At 38.0% G+C, this 23,439-nt stretch overlaps 1 protein-coding gene across 2 annotated transcripts in view; it reads right to left on the bottom strand.

Annotated features, from left to right (window-relative positions):
• The window catches only part of igf1ra (insulin-like growth factor 1a receptor), a 98,653-nt gene that overhangs the window by 21,000 nt on the left and 54,214 nt on the right, over nt 1-23,439 (bottom strand). For both annotated transcript variants that reach the window (XM_016550468.1, XM_016550469.1), the window contains exon 3: nt 809-1,112. In XM_016550468.1, the coding sequence (XP_016405954.1) occupies nt 809-1,112 (304 nt within the window). The remainder of the gene's footprint in view (nt 1-808; nt 1,113-23,439) is intronic.

Raw genomic sequence — 23,439 nt, 5'->3', positions numbered from 1 at the left:
AGGGATTTTTGGAAAAATGCTGGATTTTGACATCAAGATTTCAAAAGCTTGTGGCTTGAAAGGGCTTAAAGATAGAGATCTAATGTAAATTAGAAAAATGTTGGGCATGACCGAAAGTTTATGTGAGTTGTAAATATACTCGTCTAATTCGCATATTATGATGTCATCATGGGCAGTCATCTTGAATTTCAAAATATTCAGGAAATAGTAGATATTGAATTGATGTTTGCAATCAATTCTTATTTGCATGTTTTTTTATATTTTTATCCTCATTCCAAATGATCAGAAAAGAGGAAACCAACAATATATTAGCCATTTGGCGATTTTCTCTCACAAATCTCACAGTTTACTCGCACGCTATGAACTGAACACACATCCTCACGGTACAACTTTTTATTAGCCATTTGGCGATTTTCTCTCACAAATCTCACAATTTACTCGCACGCTATAAACTGAACTGCTTCCGCATCAATGACACGATAGCTCACTTGCGCTGCTATTTCCTTGAACACTTTGAATAGGAACGTGACGTAATTTTGGTCTAGAATCGAAGTACTACATGTCTGCCATCTAGTGGTAGGGAATACAAATGAGATATTACACCATATTAGGAACTACAGTCTATTTTATTAAGTATGACGTCTTGTCGCAATTTTGCGAACTTTGGCGCTTAGAGGGTTAAGGAAAACTATTTTAATAGTGTCAGTTCGAGTTTTAGTTATCAATAACAATACAGCAAAATCATAAAGAAACACTCTTGACATTGGTGTCTAATGAGACACCCCTACATCCAGCTCAGGTGGCATACCTCTGAGTCTCATTTCGGGTGAATCCGGATGGGCAGTCCGGCACACACTCTCCATTGTGAATGACAAAGTCGACCTCACTGGGTAGGTGAACACGGGCACACATGTCCATGGTGATGCAGCGCCAACCTTCAAACTTGTATGTGCCCGGCGGGCAGGCCTCAACGCAGCGGTCCTCGTGAAAGTAATGCTGGCAGGCGGCACATGCCTTATCATTGTCTGGTTCAGTGCAGCTGCCAAGGCACTGGGGGTGACAGCACTTGCCCTTTTCCGTGCACGCCCTCTTCTCACACTCCTTTGGACACACTGGAAAAGAAAAACACAAATATAGAGAAAAACATCAGTTGCTGCTTCAAAAGAAGACTGAGTTTTAATATACAAGGCAACTCTGTAAATCAACTGAACATGTTTTAAGGAGGAACATGTTTTTTCCTGAGGCTTAAAACACTATTACTATTTGAATACTATTATACGTAAGATTGGTTTATTTATTAAGTAATCAGCTAAATATGAGGGATCAGAGACCATTTATGGTCTCTTTTGTGTGTTCTGGGGTAAGGTGGTAGCTAGCTTTAGGATCAGTTGACTGTAAAGTAAAAATAAAAAGGACGGCTATGAAGAGGGGCACAGAGGAGGAAGAAACCCTGTGTGAAGTCAGGATGCAGGGTGTTTGTGCAGGGCCTGGCGCTGCTGTGTGCCAGCCTTGTTAGTAAACTGCAGCTCTGGACTCACTACAGCTAAATATTATTACTGTTAAGAGACTGTTGAGGGAATTTAGAGAGTAGGGAGGAGGGGGAGAGGAAGAGTAGAACCAGAGGCAAAGCCAAAAAGTCTAGCTAGCAGATGGACCGCTGTTTGGACTATTAGCTTGGGAAGCATCTAGTCAGGCTGGGCCCAACGAGAAGCCACGGTCCATCTGTGGTGGGCTTTAACTGAGCTGGAATGTGTCATGATGAGAAACACCAGCTAACAGTAACACAACAGTACTCAGATTTGATTGGCTGTGCGGTGTGCCAAGAGTGCTGATATACAGTCTGACAGGGCTTTTTTTCACTGTTTGTATCTCTCCTCTTGTCTGTGTTTGTACATTTCAGACAGACTGTCAGCCTGTGCAATGGTGCAATTTTTAAGTGACTCTTTCTGTATGATAACATCGTCGCGCCAGTAGGTGGTGACAAGTGTCTTTTTAGCGAACCATTGAATTATTCACTCAACTGATTCATTCAGGAAATAAACAAGTGACTGTCTTTATAACTGAGTCATCAGATCATTCACTGAACTGATTCATTCAAAAACACTCATACAGTCTGCTATGAAACAAGTTTTCATTAGTGAATTCCTAACTTTTAAAACACTGATTCATTTAGGAATGAAACACCACTTCTGTGTGTTGCTTGGAAATGCAATGGTTGATTCTTTGACTTTGTTTTGACCTATTTTGGTGGAGCAAAAATAGACAACGGAACTTGCAATATTGTGTTTAAAATGTAAATGTACTTGTGACTGACAGCATAATAATTCTTTCCACTGTACTAACACATGAAAAACACAGCAATGCATAATGCCTGGGAAAGTAAAACAACAGTGGAGATTGATTGATGTTCAGAGGTACTGAACATGGCATAAACAAATTTTTTTTACCGAAATCCTTGTAATTATTGTGTCTACATCTCGTCTTAACATGTCCATTGTCCTTTCAAACAATGCCTTTGAACTGTAGTTTTATACAAACAAACGGGTCTGTTTGGAGGCTCTCTGTAATCAGCTCTTGACAAACAAATCAGTTCCATCGCAGAAAGGTTACTGACATCATGATGTAACCCCAAATGATCCATATGCCAATTTCCATGAGAGACCAGCTTCTGTTAAAAGCGTGAGAAAGTCACTTTTATGCGGTGCAAAAAAGCATGAAAAAATAGCAGCGCGTTTCAAATTAAGCTTTCAACAACAAGCCATATTGAACACACTTGTTTGCTATGAAGAGTCAAGGGATCTTAGTACACTGTTGACATATGTGGGATCAATAAGCATTCCAATGGAATCACTTGCATTGAGTGAGCAATGAGAGACAAGCCCTGTCAGTAATATGATACAGTGAGAGAAAGGGTGGGAAAAGCACAAGAGGAGAGCTGATAGTTTGACTCTGATCAACAGCCAAGTAACAATTGTGAGGGTGTTGTGGATAGTTGCTAGGGCATTGCTAAGGCTGAAATCAAGAGAGCGCAAACCGCGTTGTATTCAAGTGGAAATGTTTTGCCCATTATATTGTTCTGCCCAGTAAAAAATCATTCAAAATTGTCTGGTTGTTTTAAAAAGTAACAACACTTTTATCAGCAATGTTACCTTTAAAAAGGTGATATTTTAATAGGGGTGTCACGATAAATTGATTTGTGGAATCGATTCTGCGATTTTCCGAATGCATCGCTATTCTCTCTTGAATGGATTCTGAGCTTAGTTTTTAACAGCAGATGGCACTGCGTGCTTTAGAAACAGCTGTACTCTGCTTGCTTCCAGTTCCTTACACACACGCCACTTAAAATAATCATTCATAAAGTTCGAAAAAGGTTGAAGCGTATTACGAGTGTTCACAGTGGGCTGTGTTTACATTAATCTCGCATCATAAAAGCATAAAAGCCAGGGTGCAAGTACATTTAAACACCTTAAATTACTTATTAGTTGAATGCACACGCACTCTTCTTCATGAGCATTTGAGTGTGCGGTTAAAAACTTGCCTAGAGCGCCATCGGCTTTTAAATACTAAGCTCAGAACCGATTCCAGAGAGAATTGCGATGCATTTGGAAAATCGCAGAATCGATCCACAAATCGATTTATTGTGACACCCCTATATTTTAATATATTATAGATATTTTGTGTCTTATAATACAAATAATACTTGTCAATACTCTTTAGATTCTTCTAAAAATTTTATTGGAATCAGCAGTAGAAAAATTCTAAAATTACAATATTAGAATAGAACTGCATGTTTAGGTAGAAACGTGGCTTAAAGACAATTCCTATGTCTATGGTAACATCAACCGTAAAATTACACTAAAATAAAATCATAATTCAATCAACTTAACAGTTCAAATGATACAAGTTTTGACAAAAACAGCATACACAAAACCTCGCATTTCAGCCATTCTTTAAGAAATTAGGATGAGTCAAAATGGCAAATGATTTTGTTTATTATGTTTTATTGAAATATATTAATATTTAATTCTATATACTTTTTTGTATCGGTCTGAACAAATGTGGCAGATGGGCTGAATGAAAATGCAGAAGCAGAAATACAGTGGTTACCCAAGTTACCACTGTACACAAAGCAGCGCTGTAATTATAAAAATTTCTTTGTTAAGCATACGTTGGGAGGATGCAAAGAAATGCCATCAAAACCTTTCTGAAGACAGTCAGTCCCCTCAGAGATAAATCCATCTAAATCAGTTTTTTTTTTTTTTTTTAAAGAAAAAAAAAATTCTTCTCGGATGTGCACAAATTTCAATGTCAGAACAGCAAATTTCGTCAAAAAGTAATGGGTTGGCAGAAATGCTAGAAACAGAGAAATAGTCATAGTGATGCTTGCCTCATGAAATAGGAACTCTAGTCCAGGAATCTGACAGCAGGTCTAGGAAAAGCATCTGTGCAGATACCGTTGAAAGGTCTGCCTGGGTGGGTTGCAGCCCGAGGTGGGACTCCAAGCACTAACTAGGCAGCCAGCACCACCAGCTCAACATGAGGAGGCAACTAAGCCGCATGGCACAGCACTCCTGGTCGCCCGGCAACAGAATCCTGGCACTCCGCTTAGCAGGCTCAGGGGGCACAGCCAAAGAAACGTCTACATGGGATTTTCCCCTTTTTATTTATGAGCTCACATCATGCAGAATAACATTACAGGGGAAATATAACCGTTTTGTTTATTTGTGAAATGAATATGGTACGTTTAGTTGGTATGAGTAGGATTTCAGCGGATGGAGGATACACATCCCCCCTCAAATCATCAACGTCCCAGCTCTAATGGATGGCCTATGTCCAGGATCACGACAAGAGCATGTGGTCCAGAGGGGAGTCACGACGATGGCAGAGTTTGATGGCAGAGACCTGATGCGTCCCATCCACATAGCTATAAATCCACATTGCACTGCCAGCCAGTAAACAGCAAATAAAGGTGCAGCCGCACTAGCAACATTTTGGAGATATTTAGTGGACCAAAAAAGCGCCATTGTCTATTGTCGATAGTATAGCGATGCATGAAGCAGTTTTCTGTCACGAATTTGCGTTATAAAATTAAACCTGCTGCAAAATGTGTGTGGGGAAATTTTTCACACTTGTGCCAAATTACTATTCAGATGACTGGATTTTGATGGAAAAAATTCTCTGAACAACGGTCAATATGACCACACCTTAAGATGCGGGTCACTGTACAACCTGACCTTCGTCACCCCCCCCTCTCCCCTCCACTCACAAGGACACTTTCTTTCTTGTTTGTATTTTTACTTACAACAAAAGCCGCTCGGAGGCATGCTAATCTTACCACGTCTGTCCTCACTCCCATCACAGTGTGTATGTTTACTTAGTTGCCTATAGGCTTACAAATGAAAAAAGGGTTCACTGAGGTGATCCCACAGCACCAGGATGTGATTTTACACACTCTCGAGTCTACAAGGTGAAACAAACATCAGCAGGGACTTAATTGGCATGGGTGGAGACACTTTTCCTACTCCTGCCAGTTGAGATGCTTAGAATTCTTCTGCACATTCTGCCACATCATAAGCCACCCTGCAGAAACTGCTAGAACATTCCTTAATTTAATTCCTAAGTTTAGTGAGAGAAAAACAACAAACAATTGTGAATAACTTCCAAAACAGCCACAGGGCACATGCAAAGCAATAAAAAAAACATATATTTATCTCCCATATCTCAAGTTTCTGACGACAAGCAATGTGTTTATTCACACTAAATGCAAAACCGCTGCAAGTGTGACACACATTCATAGACACCAAAAGATATCTCATGTTCAACAGACAGTTATGAGAAGCAGAATTTTGGACCAATGAGATTCCATGGTGGATGGAGCTATTTAGGGTAATGCAGAGCTCCAGATTGACCAAAATGTTTTGTAAAATTGTGACTGAAATCTAATTAGAGTCGCCATGTAAATGCATGTAAAAGCCTGTTATAGATCTTTTTATGAAAGGTTCATCCATGTATGTTTAATTTTTTAGTTTGCTTAAACCCTGCCCCTCCACAATCAACAGCAAATTCATATTAATTTTGAGTGCAATGCCCACATCATGCCCCGCTCTATGCTTTTTCATAATCCATTACATTCTTATGTACATCACAATACAGAAGAAAAGATATGCCACTATATTTCATTGTGATTAAGTTGTGACAGTCGAGAAAACTTTGTGTGCATCCATATGCAAGTTAAAGTGCATGGAAACAACAACTGATTTACAGTCAAACAGGTCTTAAAGGGTTAGTAAGTTCACCAAAAAAATTAATTTCCGTCATTAATTACTCACCCTTATGCCATTCCAAACCCGTAAGACCTTCATTCACCTTCGCAACACAAATTATGATATTTTTATGAAATCCCAGAGCTTTCTGACCCTGCATAGACAGCAATGCAACTACCATGTTTAAGGCCCAGAATAAATGTAGTAAGGACATGGTTAAAATAGAATCAGTGTTTCAACCTTAATTTTATGAAGCTATGAATACTTTTAGTGTGCAAAGAAAACAAAATGATGATTTTATTCATCATTTTCTTCTCTTCCACATAAGTCTTCAGCGTGTTCGCGAGAGTACCATGACGCATTTGTGTTGGTACCACAAATGCGTCATGGTACTCTCGCGAACACGAGATGAGCGAAGGTCTTAGGGGTTTGGAAAGACATGAGGGTGAGTAATTAATGACAGAAATTTCATTTTTGGGCGAACTAACCCTTTTCAAAACTCTAAAAGATTCACAAAACCAGTGTGAATCAGACTCACTTAGTGAATCTTTAAAAAACTATTAATGATTTCACAACCGATTCCCTCACTGAACACGAAGTCAGTTTTTTATGTCTAACTAGAGTAGAAATGAACCAGGAATCGATACCGTAATGTACATGAGATGAAGAAATAAAATCATAATGTGATAAAATAATGATCATATTTTACAGAGATAACTTTATCGCTTGTTGGATCATGTGCAAAACCAATTACCTTTCAAATCATAATCGCGTAACTCCAGCATTAGGAATATTCTATCATACACATATCACATTAAACAGGCATAGCGTGGAGCTGTAAATGAGAACTGAATTTCCTTAAATAGCCACATGGCCCTTTTATGGCCTATTAATAGCAGCACACTTTCCAGCTCTAATTCCGACCCTAACCAACTCGCTCACGTCTCCTTAAATATCTCATCGTCCTCTAACTACCTAAGAATTGAATTACGCTTGAGCTAAAAAGCCTAAACATAAGCATTCCTGGCTAGCTAGTGCTCTCTAATCCTTTTACATACACAGTCGTAGTGAGTGGAAGCAGGAAGTTATTCATTATTTGGAATGCCACCAAAAGGGGGCACCCCAGGCAAACTGCTCTTCCATCCCACACACACACAAAAAAAAGCTCCAAAGCAATTCCTCAATGAGGAAATATTTCAGACATGCATGCCTTCTGCTGGAAAGGAAGACAGCTCGGGCTGACTAAAGACTGAACGAAGAGAAAAACAAAAATACAGCATCACAATCAGTACATTACTTCATATTTTTTTCCGAAGATATGGTCTTTATTTATAGTTGGTGAGAGTGCCGCAACTATTTCCACATTGTTGGTCTCTACATCCAGCTATGCCAAGCATGGTGGGTGTCCACTATGTTGTGCTACCTAACAAGGAATTCCACAGAGGATCTAAACACAAATGCAGATGTTTAATAGCACAGAAACAACCCGCTAAACGTGAAGGTCACTTGTTTAGTGAAGCGACAAAGTTGCGTAGGGCCCTGTGGCGTGACGGTGCTGATGTGACTCTGAGCAGTCATGAGGGAGACAACCGCTTGCTGACCAGCTCTGCAGTGAGCTGACCAGCCCTGCCTTCTCCTCCCTGTCTGTGAAAGCCGACTGTTCAGACCACATAGACACAGCCGCTGCGGCGCTCCAAACCGCCACAGACGTCCTCAGCAGCAACTGAATTGACATAGGGGCTCATTATATAAAAGGTTAAATGCAATATCTTCTGGATTGACGCAATCTTTTAAGAGGAATGCAGTAAAAACAGTGTTATTATCCCCGGGCGAACCCACTGACACACTTGGATGCCATTCTGTCTTAGGGTCTTAACTCAGTGGGCTACGTGAAGAATAACTAGAATGTTCAAAACGGGTAATCTCAGTGCAGAATGTTAATCCTCTTGGGCTCGGCACCAGCCACAAAAACACATTTCAGGACACTGATGGAAATTTTTTTACTTAAATTACATGAGTGCTTCATTGGTGCAGACACAATTTATTGTTTCGTTTCAACAATGCAAGGCATTTCTTTTTCATTAATGCATCATGTGCTGCTTGGCTCACAATCTAGCTTCAATAGTGTTCCCTGGAGCTGAAAAAAAAATGCTTGCGCGTCACTCTGCTGTAGCACATGCGCATGTGGAGGAGGGAAAAAAGGCAAACCCGTCTTGAATTCCATAACACTCAAATGCAGCGCTGAAGCTGAACATGGCAAATACATGCATTTGGAGCCAGATCTCGCTTCTGTTGCTGCTGCAGACTCGGCGTGCACGCAGGGCTGAGGGATGTTTGTAATCTTAGATTTGGGATAACGTGACCCAGCGAGAGGCCCCAGAGCAGGCAGACTACCGAATGTCCCCTCTATGGTGCAAAACAAATCCACTGAGGGAGAGCACAATAACGCAGACAGACGCCCTTACTGAGGCAAAGAACATGTCTGGGAGCACACATATTACACATTTTGCAATAAAAAAATTGCTTAAATGGGTGTGCTTTGCATCATTATTAACAGTAATTTTCTAATCATGCAAGTTGCAGATGGATGTGTTAACCAGTACATGGATGTTTACATAGGCTGAGTGCCTTGGTCTGCAGCTATTAATTTTAATATCTAAATCCAGATTAAGATTAAAATAAATTATAAATCATAAAAACAATAATACAAATTTTGGTGCATCATTTACTCACCCTCATTCATATGGATTACTTTTACCATTTAAAAAAAAAAAAAATGTTGCTTACATAGACTTTCGTGCATTTCAAAATGTCTCACTTTCAACATTTGATATGTTATCTATATTCTATTGTGAATAAAATATAAGTTTATGAGATTTGTAAATTATTCCATTCCTTTTTTACTCACAATTTGTACAGTGTCCCAACTTTTTTGGAATTGGGTTTGTAGATTAAAAATGTCTTTTTTTGTTTCCATGTTTTGGTTCTTTTGAATTTAGAACAACTTGAGGGTGAGTAAAGGATGACAGGACTGACAGAATACCTAAAGTGATCTCACTGGAAAAAAATTTTTTACTGTAAAAATAACAGTAGTTCCCTGACTATACTATACTATACTATAATATAATATAATATAATATAATATAATATAATATAATATAATAAATATCTAACCCTAACACTATGCATAATTTTTGTTATTATTCAAACTAATAAAAATAATAATATGTACAACAGTCATGGCTGATACCTGATGTCTGATTGTACCAGCATACTACCTCATTCTGTTTTGATAGTAAGTCCTGAAGAGGTGGGACTAGGAGGTGAACAGATGGACCAATTGGAGACGGGAGGGGGAGGTCCACAATGATTGGCATGCATTGACTGAAGTAGAAAAGTGGTAAACAAGTCCTCCCTGGTGTGGGGAGAGGGAGGTGGTGCTGTAACCACGGTAATTACATATGCATGTTTTCCAGTTTTCAGCTATTTTTTTCAAGTCACTATTTTCCAAAAGTTTATGGCATATTAATTATAACCAATTATCATATTTATTAACTACAATAAATAATAATTAAAATTAATATTTAAAACAAACACAAGTGAAAAACATTATATTTTTAGCTCTGACAAAGCAGCCAAATGTGTTTTTACTTTTGTTTTGGACGATTTAATTTATTTGATATGAATTATAATTAAATATAATTACTTATAATTAACATTTAAAACAAAAAGGAGTGAAAATATTTTATTTTCAGCTTTGTCTTTTCAGACAAAACAGTCAAAGTACTTTTACTTTTGTTTTGGAATTTGTTCATTTTAAGCAATCGTAATATGTATTAATTATAATTAATAATTACTATTATAATTAATAATAATCCATTATAATTCATATTTAAAACAAACAGAAGTGGAAAACATTATATGTACACCTTTGTCAAAGCAGCCAGATATTGTTTTTTACTTTTGTTCTGGACTTTCATTTTACTTAAACCAAAAGTAACGTAACAAAAACATTTCTGTTCTGTTATCAATTACTTAACATTAGCTGATAGATCATCAGATTTATCAAACACAAAATTGAACCATTTAAAAGACACAATCAGACTCATTCCAAAGGCATGTATAAATGCGATAGCAATGTCCAATATATGATTGAGTATGATTGTGTGCCTGTATGTATGAGCACCATGAGCACTTACGTGTGTATAAGCATGTGCACTTAAACACTCTCAGGTTACCACTGACAGGCGCAGACTGTTAGCCTTGCTCTCCACTGCCACAGGACCCTAAGCAGACCTGCGGTTGGACCCCTGGCTCCATCAAGCCACATCCTTATCCGGAAAAACAATCCCACTTGGGATCATTCTAGACACTCGGCATAACCACAACAGTACACACAGAGAGGTGGATGTTTCCTCCACTCAATCCCACAAGGCTCATGACCCAGGCGGGTAAAACCAATAGAAGCACGCCTGCCTCTGCAAACAGGTCACTGCAGATAGGTGCCATCTGTTTCTGTGATTCTTGAGCAGGAAACAAAACAATGGAAAGAAACAGACAAAATCATATAATCAAATATCTATCCCACTTGCTAATATCCCTGGGTTTGTGAGCTACAGCGTGAGCAAGAAATGTGAGAGTCATTAAACCATCTTGTATGGAAGTATGCATAAAAAGCCCATGTCTCTCTCTCCTGCCATCTAGTTTACACAAACAACATACACTCGTTCACCTACATTAAAAAAAAAAAAAATATGCGTGTGAGAGAGCGAGAAAAGGAGTGAGAAAACGTTTCTAGTCACCCTCACTTTGGGCAGTGTAGTAAAACAAACACATGCCAAAAATTTGGTAGGAAGGAAGGAACTCCATATATGGGATGAAATACATCATCACAAAATTGCAGAATTCGTTTTTGTGATGACGCATTAAATTAAATGTTTTTAACTACTGTGTAATTACTGTGTAATTAATGTAATTACAAACATTTATATTTGATACAATGTACATGTTTTTATATTGTACATTATATTGAATTCAACACAAAGACTACAAAATGGACCAAAAAGTATTTTATTTTGTGTAAAATTTACACTTTTTTTTAGTAAAAAAACAAAAACAATGAGTGAAAAGTAAAAAAAAAAAAACTATGTAAAAAAAAATTAAGTAACATGTAGGCCTATTTCAAGTTAGATCAAAATACAGAAATATAAACATATAGATAAAATATAACATTTAATTAATAAGTTGAATTTAAAATTAGCTTCAAAAGTAAATGATTACAATTAAATATTAAAAAATACTCTTCAGACTTACCCAGATAGCCAATTTCTCTCTTTTTAAGTACAGCTCTAGTCTATTTAGTTTTATACAAACATGCACCCAGACTGTGTTCGGTGCCAGCGTCACGCTAGGTTCCTACAAACCAGGCAGTTCTCGAAAATCGAACAGACATGGGCCACCACAGTCTGGCTGATTCAATAAGAGGGGGAGGCGAGAAGTTTTATTTTGGTTTTCCACTGCTTTTGGAGGTGTTTCCTCGCAGCGCAAGAGTTTGCTAAAAATACTTGACTTCCCAGATTTGCTTCATTAAATGTGCTGTGTTTCCTGGCAGCCCTGCGCCTGCTCGCTGCCTGGCTGATGGGGGGTTAGAAAATACCCCACTGCTGTCCGGGAGCCACAGACTCACTTCACAAATCAACACACTCTCATACAGAGAAACACACAAACACACACACACACACACACATACCTAGTTCACTGAAAACAACACTCATTTATTCGTAATAATATACGAGTGCTCACAAATATTAAGGCGTAAAACGCAGAATAACTCCATTTGGTCGCTATTCACTTTCATTCTATGGAAAAGAGCAGCATGAACATTCTGCTAAACTTCTGCTTTTGTGTTTTATGGGCGAAATCAAGTCATACAGGTTTGGAATGACATGAAGTTGAATAAATGACAGGGTTTTCATTATTAAGTGAAATATTCCTTTAAAAAGCACATGCACATTCCCTCATGTGCAGTCACAGCGAGAGGCTTGTCTCCTCTCAGGCTCAATCAGGAGTCCTTGAGTTCAATGGATCGATTCTGTCAAGCCCTGTTTCTGCGGACAGTCATCAGTAGCTTTGCAGAACAGCTTCAATACCGCTGGCACACTCTTCATCCTGGCATGGTGAACACACACACATTTCTCTAGCACAACATCTGGAGTCAAAACGCCACATCTACATTTTATGTTTACTTGAAGGAGACAGTAATCCAGTGTTGAGCGCATATATATTTGGCCTGCCATTTAAAGCGGATGTCAGTGGCAGTCATATAGCGGCCCTTCCTTGAACCTAGATTAAATGATGCAGCAGCTTTACCCTCAAAAACTGACAAGGTCATTAGCAACCTGCTAATCTGACAGATGGTGGATAGCAAATCTCCAAAAAACAAACAGTTCGTGGATGTCAGAGAGCATGTAATGTGCACAAGCATGAGGGAATATGAAAGAGTGAAAAACAAAAGGGAAGAGAAAAATTGGTTAAAATGTTAAGAGACCAAAGGCCTTTTGTGTTCTACAAAAAAAAAAAAAAAAAGTATGTCATACAGGTTTGGAATGACATGTAGGTAAATAAATGACAGAATTTTCATTATTCCTATAAAATAAGTTTACCATTCCTTTAAAAAGCACATACACACTCCCTCGTGTGCAGTTACAGAGTGAGTCTTGTCTCCTCTCAGGCTCAATCAGGAGTCTTTGAGTTCAACAGATCGCTTCTGTCAAGCCCTGTTTCTGCGGACAGTCATCAGTAGCTTTGCAGAACAGCTTCAATACCGCTGCCACACTCTTCATCCTGGCATGGTGAACACACACATTTCTCTAGCACAACATCTGGAGTCAAAACGCCACATCTACATTTTATGTTTACTTGAAGGAGACAGTAATCCAGCGTTGAGCGCATATATATTTGGCCTGCCATTTAAAGCGGATGTCAGTGGCAGTCATATAGCGGCCCTTCCTTGAACCTAGATTAAATGATGCAGCAGCTTTACCCTCAAAAACTGACAAGGTCATTAGCAACCTGCTAATCTGACAGATGGTGGATAGCAAATCTCCAAAAAACAAACAGTTCGTGGATGTCAGAGAGCATGTAATGTGCACAAGCATGAGGGAATATGAAAGAGTGAAAAACAAAAGGGAAGAGAAAAATTGGTTAAAATGTTAAGAGACCAAAGGCCAAATTTTAGATTATTACTGTTGTTGGATTTTCAATTTTGTTCTTATTTTACTTTATTTGCTACTTATAAATTCACTTTACATTTCAGTTTACTTTTAATTAATTTCAGAAATGATAGTTTAGTTTTAATTTTATGATATAGAATAGCCAATAAATAAATTTGAACCAGCTGATAATTATTTTCACGGCCAATTACTCAAAATTGGCTGATATTATTAAAATGCATAGTATTTATACTGTTTTTGCTATTTTTGCCTAAACTAATTTAAAATAAACCATTATTAATTTTTCTAAATACATTTTTTTTTAAATAAATGAATTCTTTTAAATGCTACATGTATAATGTACATGATTTGCTAAAGATTTACATTTAATAGTGGCATCAATTTAAATGTGAAAATTAAATGTAAAAATGAAAATAGAAAAATGTCGGCACACCTAGCTTTCAAAAATTCAAAAATGTAATAACAGACTATCCCACATAGGTGGATGTTTTGCTTCATCAGACAAAAATGTAAAAAATTAATTAAATAAAATTAAGATAAATTAAATTAAGATGAATTTATTATGCATGCATCAGAAAGATACAGACATATCATGCATCTCTATTTTCTCTAGTTTCATTTCGCTGAATTTTTTTTTTTGCAGACTTTGTGTGATCGAACATCCTCTGTTACTTTTCCTCATGAAAAACATGCTGACAGACCACTACATTTCTCTGCGGTGCTGCCTGCCACCGTCTCGCCTTGTCTAGTTTTGGGTCGTCGCATAGCGTGCGTGCCTCTGCTGCTGCTCTGGCTAGCGTCCCTGATTTGAAGAGGGCGACTGGTGGCTACTTATTCATCATCTGGCACCACACACACACACATATATACAGACTCCTCTGCTTCTTTATTTATTTTGGGAGAGGAGCAGAGAGGTTGTGTGTGTGTGGCCCGTTTTTGTTCTCGGAGAGGGACAAAACCCGCGGCACAATCACCCTCAGAGGCAGCAGCTGGCTTTAGTGAGCTGAGCAAGCTCGACCTCTCCTCTTCCTTTCAGAGCTTTGTTTTTCTGTGCTTTCATGTGAAATGGACTGATGAGATTCTGTCTTTATTGATAAGTGGGACACAGATCCATGGGTTCAAACCCAGAGCTAAAATGCCACAGGCCCAATTTCACATCAAAGCCAAAAAAGCGATCTTATTTTGCCACGTAACACTCTCCTAAAAAAAACTTACATTATGCTCAAATGTTATCTGTATTCATGTCATAGACGGTACAATATCAACAATTAAGGTAGATATTATATTTATAAGTGCTTATGAGTGTATATATGTCAAACAGATATCTTTGATATCTGAACGACAACTTTGGCACATCTCAAATGTGTCCAGAAAATCAGAAGATGATAATAATAATAATAATAATAATAAGTATTATTATTATTATTACTATTAATTCATTATTATTATTATTTTTTTTTTTTTACAAATTATTGCTTTATTTAAATTAGAATAAAAGGTCGTACAAAAACTACTATGATGTATAAACACTTAGATTTGAATACTATTTTATTTTGTCTACATTAAAGTAATTATAATGTAAAGATTTTTATTTTTGCATTATAGGGATAAAAATTGAAAGAGAATAATGAACTTTTTTAATGAATTTTAATTCGCAAAGAAAACTCAATCACCATAAAATTATTTATTTTTGTATGCACAATATAATTCCTTTTTTCTCTTTCGATTATGGGTCGAAATAGATTCATCCGCACACACAAACCAATGTAAACAGCAGGAAAACTGTGTTTGCAATACTCTGTTATTGCCCCCTGTTGTTACAGAGGACTGTGAACTACTCCATAAGGCTTACAGTTCGGATTAAAAAGATTTGATTACACTAAGCAGCTGTTTTACTGTGGTAAACAATGGGCCTCGTAATAGATTGTCCTCATTAACTTCACGGCTAAATAAGGCAATGCGGTTACACGTGCAGCTGAGTGTGAAAAAAATGGTAGTGTTTATGGTCTGGATGAATCACACTGTATGTCAAACCCTCTCACTGAATCTGTCGAAAACACAAAGAATGAAATCCTCATCATGTCCTGTTCAGTCCTCGTCATATTGTTTCTTATACACGGCATGTTTGTAGCATTTAATTCATCTTTAACACTCAATATTTAATATCTGAAACTGATTTGTGCTCAATTGTAATACAATTCATAAGTTAGGCATGTAGTTTTAGGGCTTGTGCTCTGTAGGGAAATCATAAATAATATTTCACAGTATTACAGTTATACTGTATTTTTGATCAAATAAATGCAGCCTTGAGACTTTGAAAACATTTTAAAACATCTTACTGACCCCAAGTTTCAACTGACTTTCTAGTGTAATGAATGAACTGGAAGTTATTACGTTTGTGAATTTTTATCTCTATTTTGACTCATTATTTGATCAGGCTACCAAAAGTTAAAACATCCTTCCATCCTTCTTGCCCTATGTAGGCCAAGTTAAAACATGTTACACAAAATTACATTTTAAAAAAACCCTAGACACCACTCACATGTAACATTATGCAATCATGTGACACCGCAGCATACTACTGTTTGAAATGGTTAATGTTACATAATGGCAACTGTCCCCCTGTTTTAAATTGTATTTATTTATTTGTTTTTTAAAAAGTATGCAGTGCATACTGTGCAGTTAGTATTCCATTCCAAACACAGCCACTGTGTGTGTGTGTATGTGTGTACTGTGATGAGGATGGAACAGGACAGCTGACAGCTCTTAAATGCTCTCTGGTGCACGCCGCTCATTGGCTGACGGTGACATCATTATTCTATTCTCCTCTTTCACCTCCTCTTTTCAGAGTTTGTTTACTTCTCTCTCTCTCTCAATATCACTCTCTTTTTTTCCACTCATTCTAATGTCAGAGTCAGCACAGGGGCCATAAACCACAAGACACAAGGGAAATCGAAAGGCTAACTTAATAAGCACAGCAGAAATCAAACCAAATCCTGTAAGATACAGATTGTTCTTTACCAAAATCATTCAAATACACCTCCAGCCATAGTGTGACATGCACTGGAAGAGAGAGAGGTGATCATTGGGTGATTTAGACAGGCCTCCACCGCTGGCAGCATTGATCTCTATAGCAGACAGGTGTCTCTTGTCTGGCAGTGCCGGCAGGTTGATGGATAGACGGATAGACGGATGGATGGAGGGAAGGCGGGTGTTTGACGGAGTGAGTCAGCCAGTCTGGTGGCTCTAAGCCTCGTCTGGCCCCCCCATCCCAAAACAGATTAGCCCTTAGTCAGATTAAGGAGGAGCTTTTGCGAGAGCTCTGCGTAGGGAAGAGGTGAAATGTGCTCGGAGCACGACAGGAGGAATCAAGGGGTTAGAAGCACGCGGCTGCTCGTAGGGGGCGGGGGATGGATGCGGAAAAGCAGAGCAGGGCAGATGGCCACTGCACCTCTTCACTTCTCATCTCATGTCCAGTCTGCACACATACAGTTGCATTTGCTCATCCTCATGTCATTGAAAACCTGTTTGACTTTCTTTCTTCTGTGGAACACAATGGGAGATATTCTGAAGGCTGCGTCGGTTGTTCTTTTCCACACAATTGCAATAAATGGGGACTGAAGGTTTCAAGCTTCAAAAGGAAAAGTCTTCTGAAGTCATTTGATAGCATCTGTGTGAGGAACAGGCCAACATTTAGGCTACAAAATCTTGACATCTGCCCTGGTTCTCCTTTGCATGTCCATGAGAGTGATATCTAATTAATTAAAGGGATAGTTCACCCAAAAATAAACATTCTGTCTTTCATTACTCACCCTCATTTCGTTACAAACCCGTAAGACCTTCATTCATCTTCTGAACACAAATGAAGATATTTTTGATGAAATCCGAGAGCTTTCTGACCCTGCATAGACAGCAACACAACTGACATGTTCAAGGCCCAGAAAGGTAGTAAGGACATCATTAAAATAGTCCATGTGATACCAGTGGCACAAACGTAATTTTATGAAGATACGAGAATATTTTTGTGCGCAAAGAAAACAAAAATAACGACTTTATTCAACAATTCGACGCACGTTCACGACAGCACCACAGCGCAAGCGTGTGACGGCTCCTGCGTCAGCAGCACCACACGCATGCGTCATGGTACTCTCGTAAACACACATCGAAGACTGACAGTGAAGAGAAGAATTTGTTGAATACGTCGTTATTTTTGTTTTCTTTGCGCACAAAAAGTATTTTCATAGCTCCCGTAGCTTACAACCTTTCTGGGCCTTGAAGGTGGTAGCTGTCTATGCAGGGTCAGAAAGCTCTTGGATTTCAAAAATATCTTAATTTGTGTTCTGAAGATAAACTAAGGTCTTACAGGTTTGGAACGACATGAGGGTGAACGACTTGAAGGGTCATTTTTGGGTGAACTGTCCCTTTAAGGAATCATTCTTTTGTTACTTGGAATATAGAGTAATATGGACCTATTTTATTGTGCTTTGGTGCTTTTTGTCCTTTTTTAGCTTGAAAACTTGAAAACCAGTGCCCATTTATTGATGTAGCATGAAGTGGCACTTTTCAAAATTCTTTCTTTTGTGTTTCACAGAATAGAGTGCTGCAAGGATGACATATTTTTGTAGACCAAAACCAGGAAACAAGTTAGCATTTTAGCACTTCCGTTCCATCATCTTATAGTCGTCTCTGAATGCGTTTTTGGTTAAACGCCTGAAAAATGGTCTGTGGTTTACACAAGCTCAAGATGCTTTCACATTTTATTCTATGGCATAAAATGTATCTGTAATACCCACTTGTGCTTTTTTAAAATCTTTTACTTGTCTTGAAAAAGGCGGTTGCTAGCTAGGCCTAAATGGAACTAGAGAGGTTTTTAACGTCATCACACCGAAAAGATAAACTCATCTACTCACTAGTCCACATTCACAGCCTCATTGTGTTTATAATCGCACTCTTGCAAACTATTCAAACTCAAACGTTTAGGAAAAATGTTTTGAAAATAAAGACTGAAAGAGTTGTCGGAAGTTTAATGGTGGTGATGTTAAAGTCATACAACTGTAGTTTGCTTAAAGCCTACATTTAGTTTTTGACTTCTTTGTGTATTTAGGCTTCAAAATCATAAAAGTTGAGTTAATTTGTGAAGATTATCATGATAAACAAACATGTATGAATCATAAACTTTTACTTATTTTCTCCAATATTTCAAAAAACAATAGAAAAATCCTATTGTGTTTTTGTTGAGGGAATCAGGGTTCTGGGTTGGCCTACAAAAGTACGTCATCACTGCAGCACTCTATAAAGAAATTCAAACAGGTTTCGAACAATATGAGGGTGAGTATTTATGGTAGAATCTTTTTTGAACTATCCCTTTAAGGCAAGGAGGAGGCAGACAAGTGAGAAGCAACATAAAGACTGAAAGAGACATGGAGCAAGAGAGATGGTGAGAGGCTAAAAACAGAGAAAGACTGAATAAAAGGAGAGAGAGGGAACAACAGACAGCCACAGGAAAGCATTAAGCCCCCACCACATCGCAAACACAGGACTTCCAGAAATGATTGAAACAGAATAGCCTCCGCTTCCACCCCCCAACAAACAAAAGCCCCCATTGTGCAATGTTGTGCCACGAACACAGCTAGGGGAAACATAGGAGCACTGAAAAAGCATGGAGTGATCCCCCTTCCCTCCCCTCCTCTTTACCCCAGCCCCTGGTTGCCTTCTCTCTCTCAACTGTGACACTGACAAGGCAATGCAGCACCACTGCGCCCAAGCCCACTGCAGGGCCTCCAAACTGAAAAATATGCCCTTTGTCTCCCTGTAGACTGAGACCTCACACACACTCGGCTGGATGGAAGGGGAGCAGTACTGGGGTCGGCCAGAAGGGGGCCAGAGACTCTCTCCAGCATCTCAGAAACAGAAGGAGCGCGAGAGCGACACTTCAGGCAACTACACTGTATCATTATACAAATACTAACAATAAGAAGTAAAGAAAAACGCCTGTGACTCAGAATGACGTGGAGGTGTTTATGACAAACACAGATTCCCCCCGAGGATGGTTTATGCCCATCCCTGATGAACTAACAAACAAAAATGATTCTTGTGCAACTTCATCATGGTGTGCAAACTCTGATCAAAAGTACACAATATTATATATGTTTATTAATTCATATATACTGTATAAAGGTCTCCAAGATCCTTCAAAAAACCTACCTGCAAAGCTACAGTACTGTTAAAAGTTTTAGACACTTTAAAATTAGGATGCTGTCAAAAATAATGTCATAAATAGATTTTCTTTATCAATTAACTTCTATTAACTAAATTAAATCAACATTTGCTGTGACCATCCTTTGCGTTTATAGCAGCTTTTGCCCCAGGTGCACTTGCGCATAGTTTTGCAGGTAGGTTTCTTGAAGCATCTTGGATATGTTGCCACAGTTCTTCTGGATTGAGTCTGTCTCAGTTTGTTCTGTTTCTTCATGTCATTCCAGACAGACTGATGATGATGAGATCAGATCTCTGTGTGGAGCACTGGCTGTTGTCAAACTCCTTGTGCAAACAAAAATCTCACTGAATTATTACAATTAATGGCAAAATGAATGTTTGGAAATGTAAACTGATATTTCCGACTGACACACTACAGCAAAGGATAGAAATAACTGACTTAAAACCATTTTTTAGCCGGTGAAAATACTAGCGTTCCAATAATTTTGGCCACCACTGTACTTCTTTGACTAATATTTAAATTTGTTTGATGATCTGAAACATTAAAGTGTGACAAACATGCAAAAAAATAAGAAATCAGGAAGGGGGCCAACACTTTTTCACACCACTGTATATGTACATGTATATATGTATACTATAGACATATATCTACTAATAACTTTGTTATTACCACTGTTAATAATTTTAACACTGTTAATAATGTATATACACATTGAATGGTGTATAAAGGACGAAAAGTACCGCTATATATATATATTTGTCAGCTTTATCGCCCAGCCTTTTTCCTTATCAAAATAAAACCAGAGAATCAGTGTTTGTGTCTCTTACTGTGACTGTTTAGCTGCACTCACTTTAAAGCAGACCAGCATCTCCTCTGGGAGTCTGTTGAAAGCCTGAAACCTGCTCACCGCCTGGAGCATCTACGGATTCATTCATGCTTTGCAATCAATGGCTTAACTGAACAGGCACACACATACTGTACACATACTCATCCATCCACCCATACATACACACGGATCGCTTACAAGAGCTCTTTTAATAGGGTGTCGGAAAAAAGATCTTCCTTGTATTCTTTAGGTTTCTGTAAAATGCACAGAAAAGAGGCAGAGCTCATTCACAGATCTGTTCACACTAAGCTTCATGTATCCCACCAGCACAAATATTGACGCCATTGACTGTCAGATGGGCGTACATGTGGAAATTATGCTCAAACAAAGGCCTCTGTCTGTCTTAATAGAAGACAGGGAGCTACCTGAAAGCACAAGCAGCAGCACGTGTCTTTCATCCATGGCTTGGCTCGTCAGCTGAACCACAGCTGAATTTTCCAACAAATTATCCAGCTAGAATAACCACACCTAAACCCTCCTTGTCAAATATCAGCTAAATGACAGGCTTTGAGCTCGACCTAAAAAGATTGATTATATTCCATCAAACAGAACAGTGCCAGAATTATGCAACAATAAGGACTTTTCTTATTTTATTTTCAGGCTAGTAGCTCATTTGTACATGGCCTGCTAATATTTTCAGTAGCCACGCAACAAAACAAGAATGTTAGCTTAATATTATATAATTGATGTTAAAATTTAAATTTAAATATATTTACAATATAAAAAATACAATAATAAAATTATAAAAATAAATCATTGTAATGTTTACATATTAAACATATTTTCTTTGCAAAATATGGATTTTTATATTAATTAATATATTTAAATTCACGATATAATATGCTGTATTCATTTTATAAATGATCATTTATATTTCTAATTATTAATTTATTTGTAATTTTATTATTTTTATATTTATTTATTTATTTTTAATTATTAATTTTATTTGAAATTTTCAACCTAGACTACCACAAAATTTCTGCAACATGAGCCAGCTTAATAGCGTTGAATCAAAAGAATTAACAACAACATTCAGCACATTGCAAAAAACCAAAGGTTTATGTTTATGAAGCACAAAAACATCATACACAACATATGCAAGATGTAGTTGACAAGATGTAGACAAAATGAGCCTCGGGTCACTGGGTCATCATTATTATTGAGCCCTGTATGAACTCCTGTTTGTCAATGTTGGCTGTAATTCCTAAAACTAAATAAAGTCACAGTTTATCAAATTTATCATGGTTTACACTTGGCACCAAGCCATGTGAAGAAAAAAAAAACATCTGCAGTCACAAAAATCCTCCTCAGGTGCCAATAAACAACAACAGCTCCACAATGAACGGATTGTCTCACTCGCCGCATGTACAGCAGAGTCCATCCGTTCTTTTATATATAGGACTGTTCATTCTCAATCAGCAGTGAGTCATTTGTTATCTGTCTATAATAGAAATAGGAACAGGTGGTGAAAGAGAAATTCAACAACAGGATCAACAATGTCAGTTCAATCCATCTCATATAAACGAGACCTGCTAACAACAGGCTGCTACAGGAGCAGAGGTTTAGAGAGAGAGAGTGGGAGTATGATCCATCAATCAAAGATACCGATCGAGCGAAATTACTTAACTTTTGACACCACGGTGAGATTACACTGTGTACACAGACAAGCAGATCTCGCTTAAAGGATATTTCAACCAGAAATGAAGTCTGACATCATTTACTCAGCCTCATGTCATTCCAAATCCAGACAAAAACAATAGAAGATGTTTGGCAGAATGTCCATGCTGCTCTTTTCCATACAAGTACAGCTGTTTGGACATTCTGCTAAACATCTCCTTTTGTGTTCCATGAAATAAAATAAAGAAATATATACTGTTTACAAGAAAATAATTAAATAATAAATCAAGCAGAAATCAAGAAAATTGTGCACGTGCCATCCCACGTTTTTCTCCATGGTGTACCAGTATGTGTTTGGAAGCTGCAAAAAAACAACCCAGTCCAGCAGCTTGAAGGCAAATTCCACAGCAGCCCATTGCGCCCATGGGCTGACATTCTTGTAGCCGGGTGTGTGGAGCGCCAGCCACACCTGAAGCCTTTTAATGACTACATGCCTTTCCTTATCTCCTGTTGAACCTGCACCAAACTCACCTGCCTGCAAGCTCTCACAGCTCAGGAATGACACATTTAATAACCCACGCCACCATCCTGTGCTCTTCTGCTTTTCAAGCACAAAAGATCACTGAAAAGTCACACTTCTGCATCAACAAAAGAGGAAAATACTATAAAACATTCTCTTTTTTCAATAAAAACTAAACGAAAACAGTCATCATTTACTAATTTAACCCCATTAGATTTCCTACTTTTTGCTTTGTGGAATATAAAAAGAAATTTTGCAGTATATCCATGTTGCCCTTTTTATACAACAATGGTAGACAGTGATTTAGCCTGTTCACCTCTAAAAAGGTCAACTGATAAAATGTATACTATGCAAGTCACATTGGATAAAAGCATCTTGACAAATACGTAAATGTAAATGGAATGGAATACAATAGCTTTATGTAAGAAAAGACTAAAGGTCCTTGCACACCGAGTCCGAAATTTTCATATGCGTTTTTTTGTATTAGTCATCTTAAAAATTCGTCACGCACAGAAACCTTGCACACTTAGGCCCCGTCCACACGGAGACGCGTTTCGCTGTATACGCATACATTTTGTATCGTATAGGCGTTTCGTCCAGACGGATCCGGCGTTTTGGGAGAGTGAAACTGAAAACGCCGCCCTTGCGTTTTCGTGTGGACAGCGAATCCGTATATTTTCTGAAACGATGACATCATCAGCCCA

The sequence above is a fragment of the Sinocyclocheilus rhinocerous genome, unplaced genomic scaffold, assembly GCF_001515625.1.
Source record: "Sinocyclocheilus rhinocerous isolate Xijiao unplaced genomic scaffold, SAMN03320098_v1.1 scaffold1938, whole genome shotgun sequence".
NCBI classification, from domain to species: domain Eukaryota; kingdom Metazoa; phylum Chordata; class Actinopteri; order Cypriniformes; family Cyprinidae; genus Sinocyclocheilus; species Sinocyclocheilus rhinocerous.
This window is presented reverse-complemented; position numbering and strand designations above follow the sequence as displayed.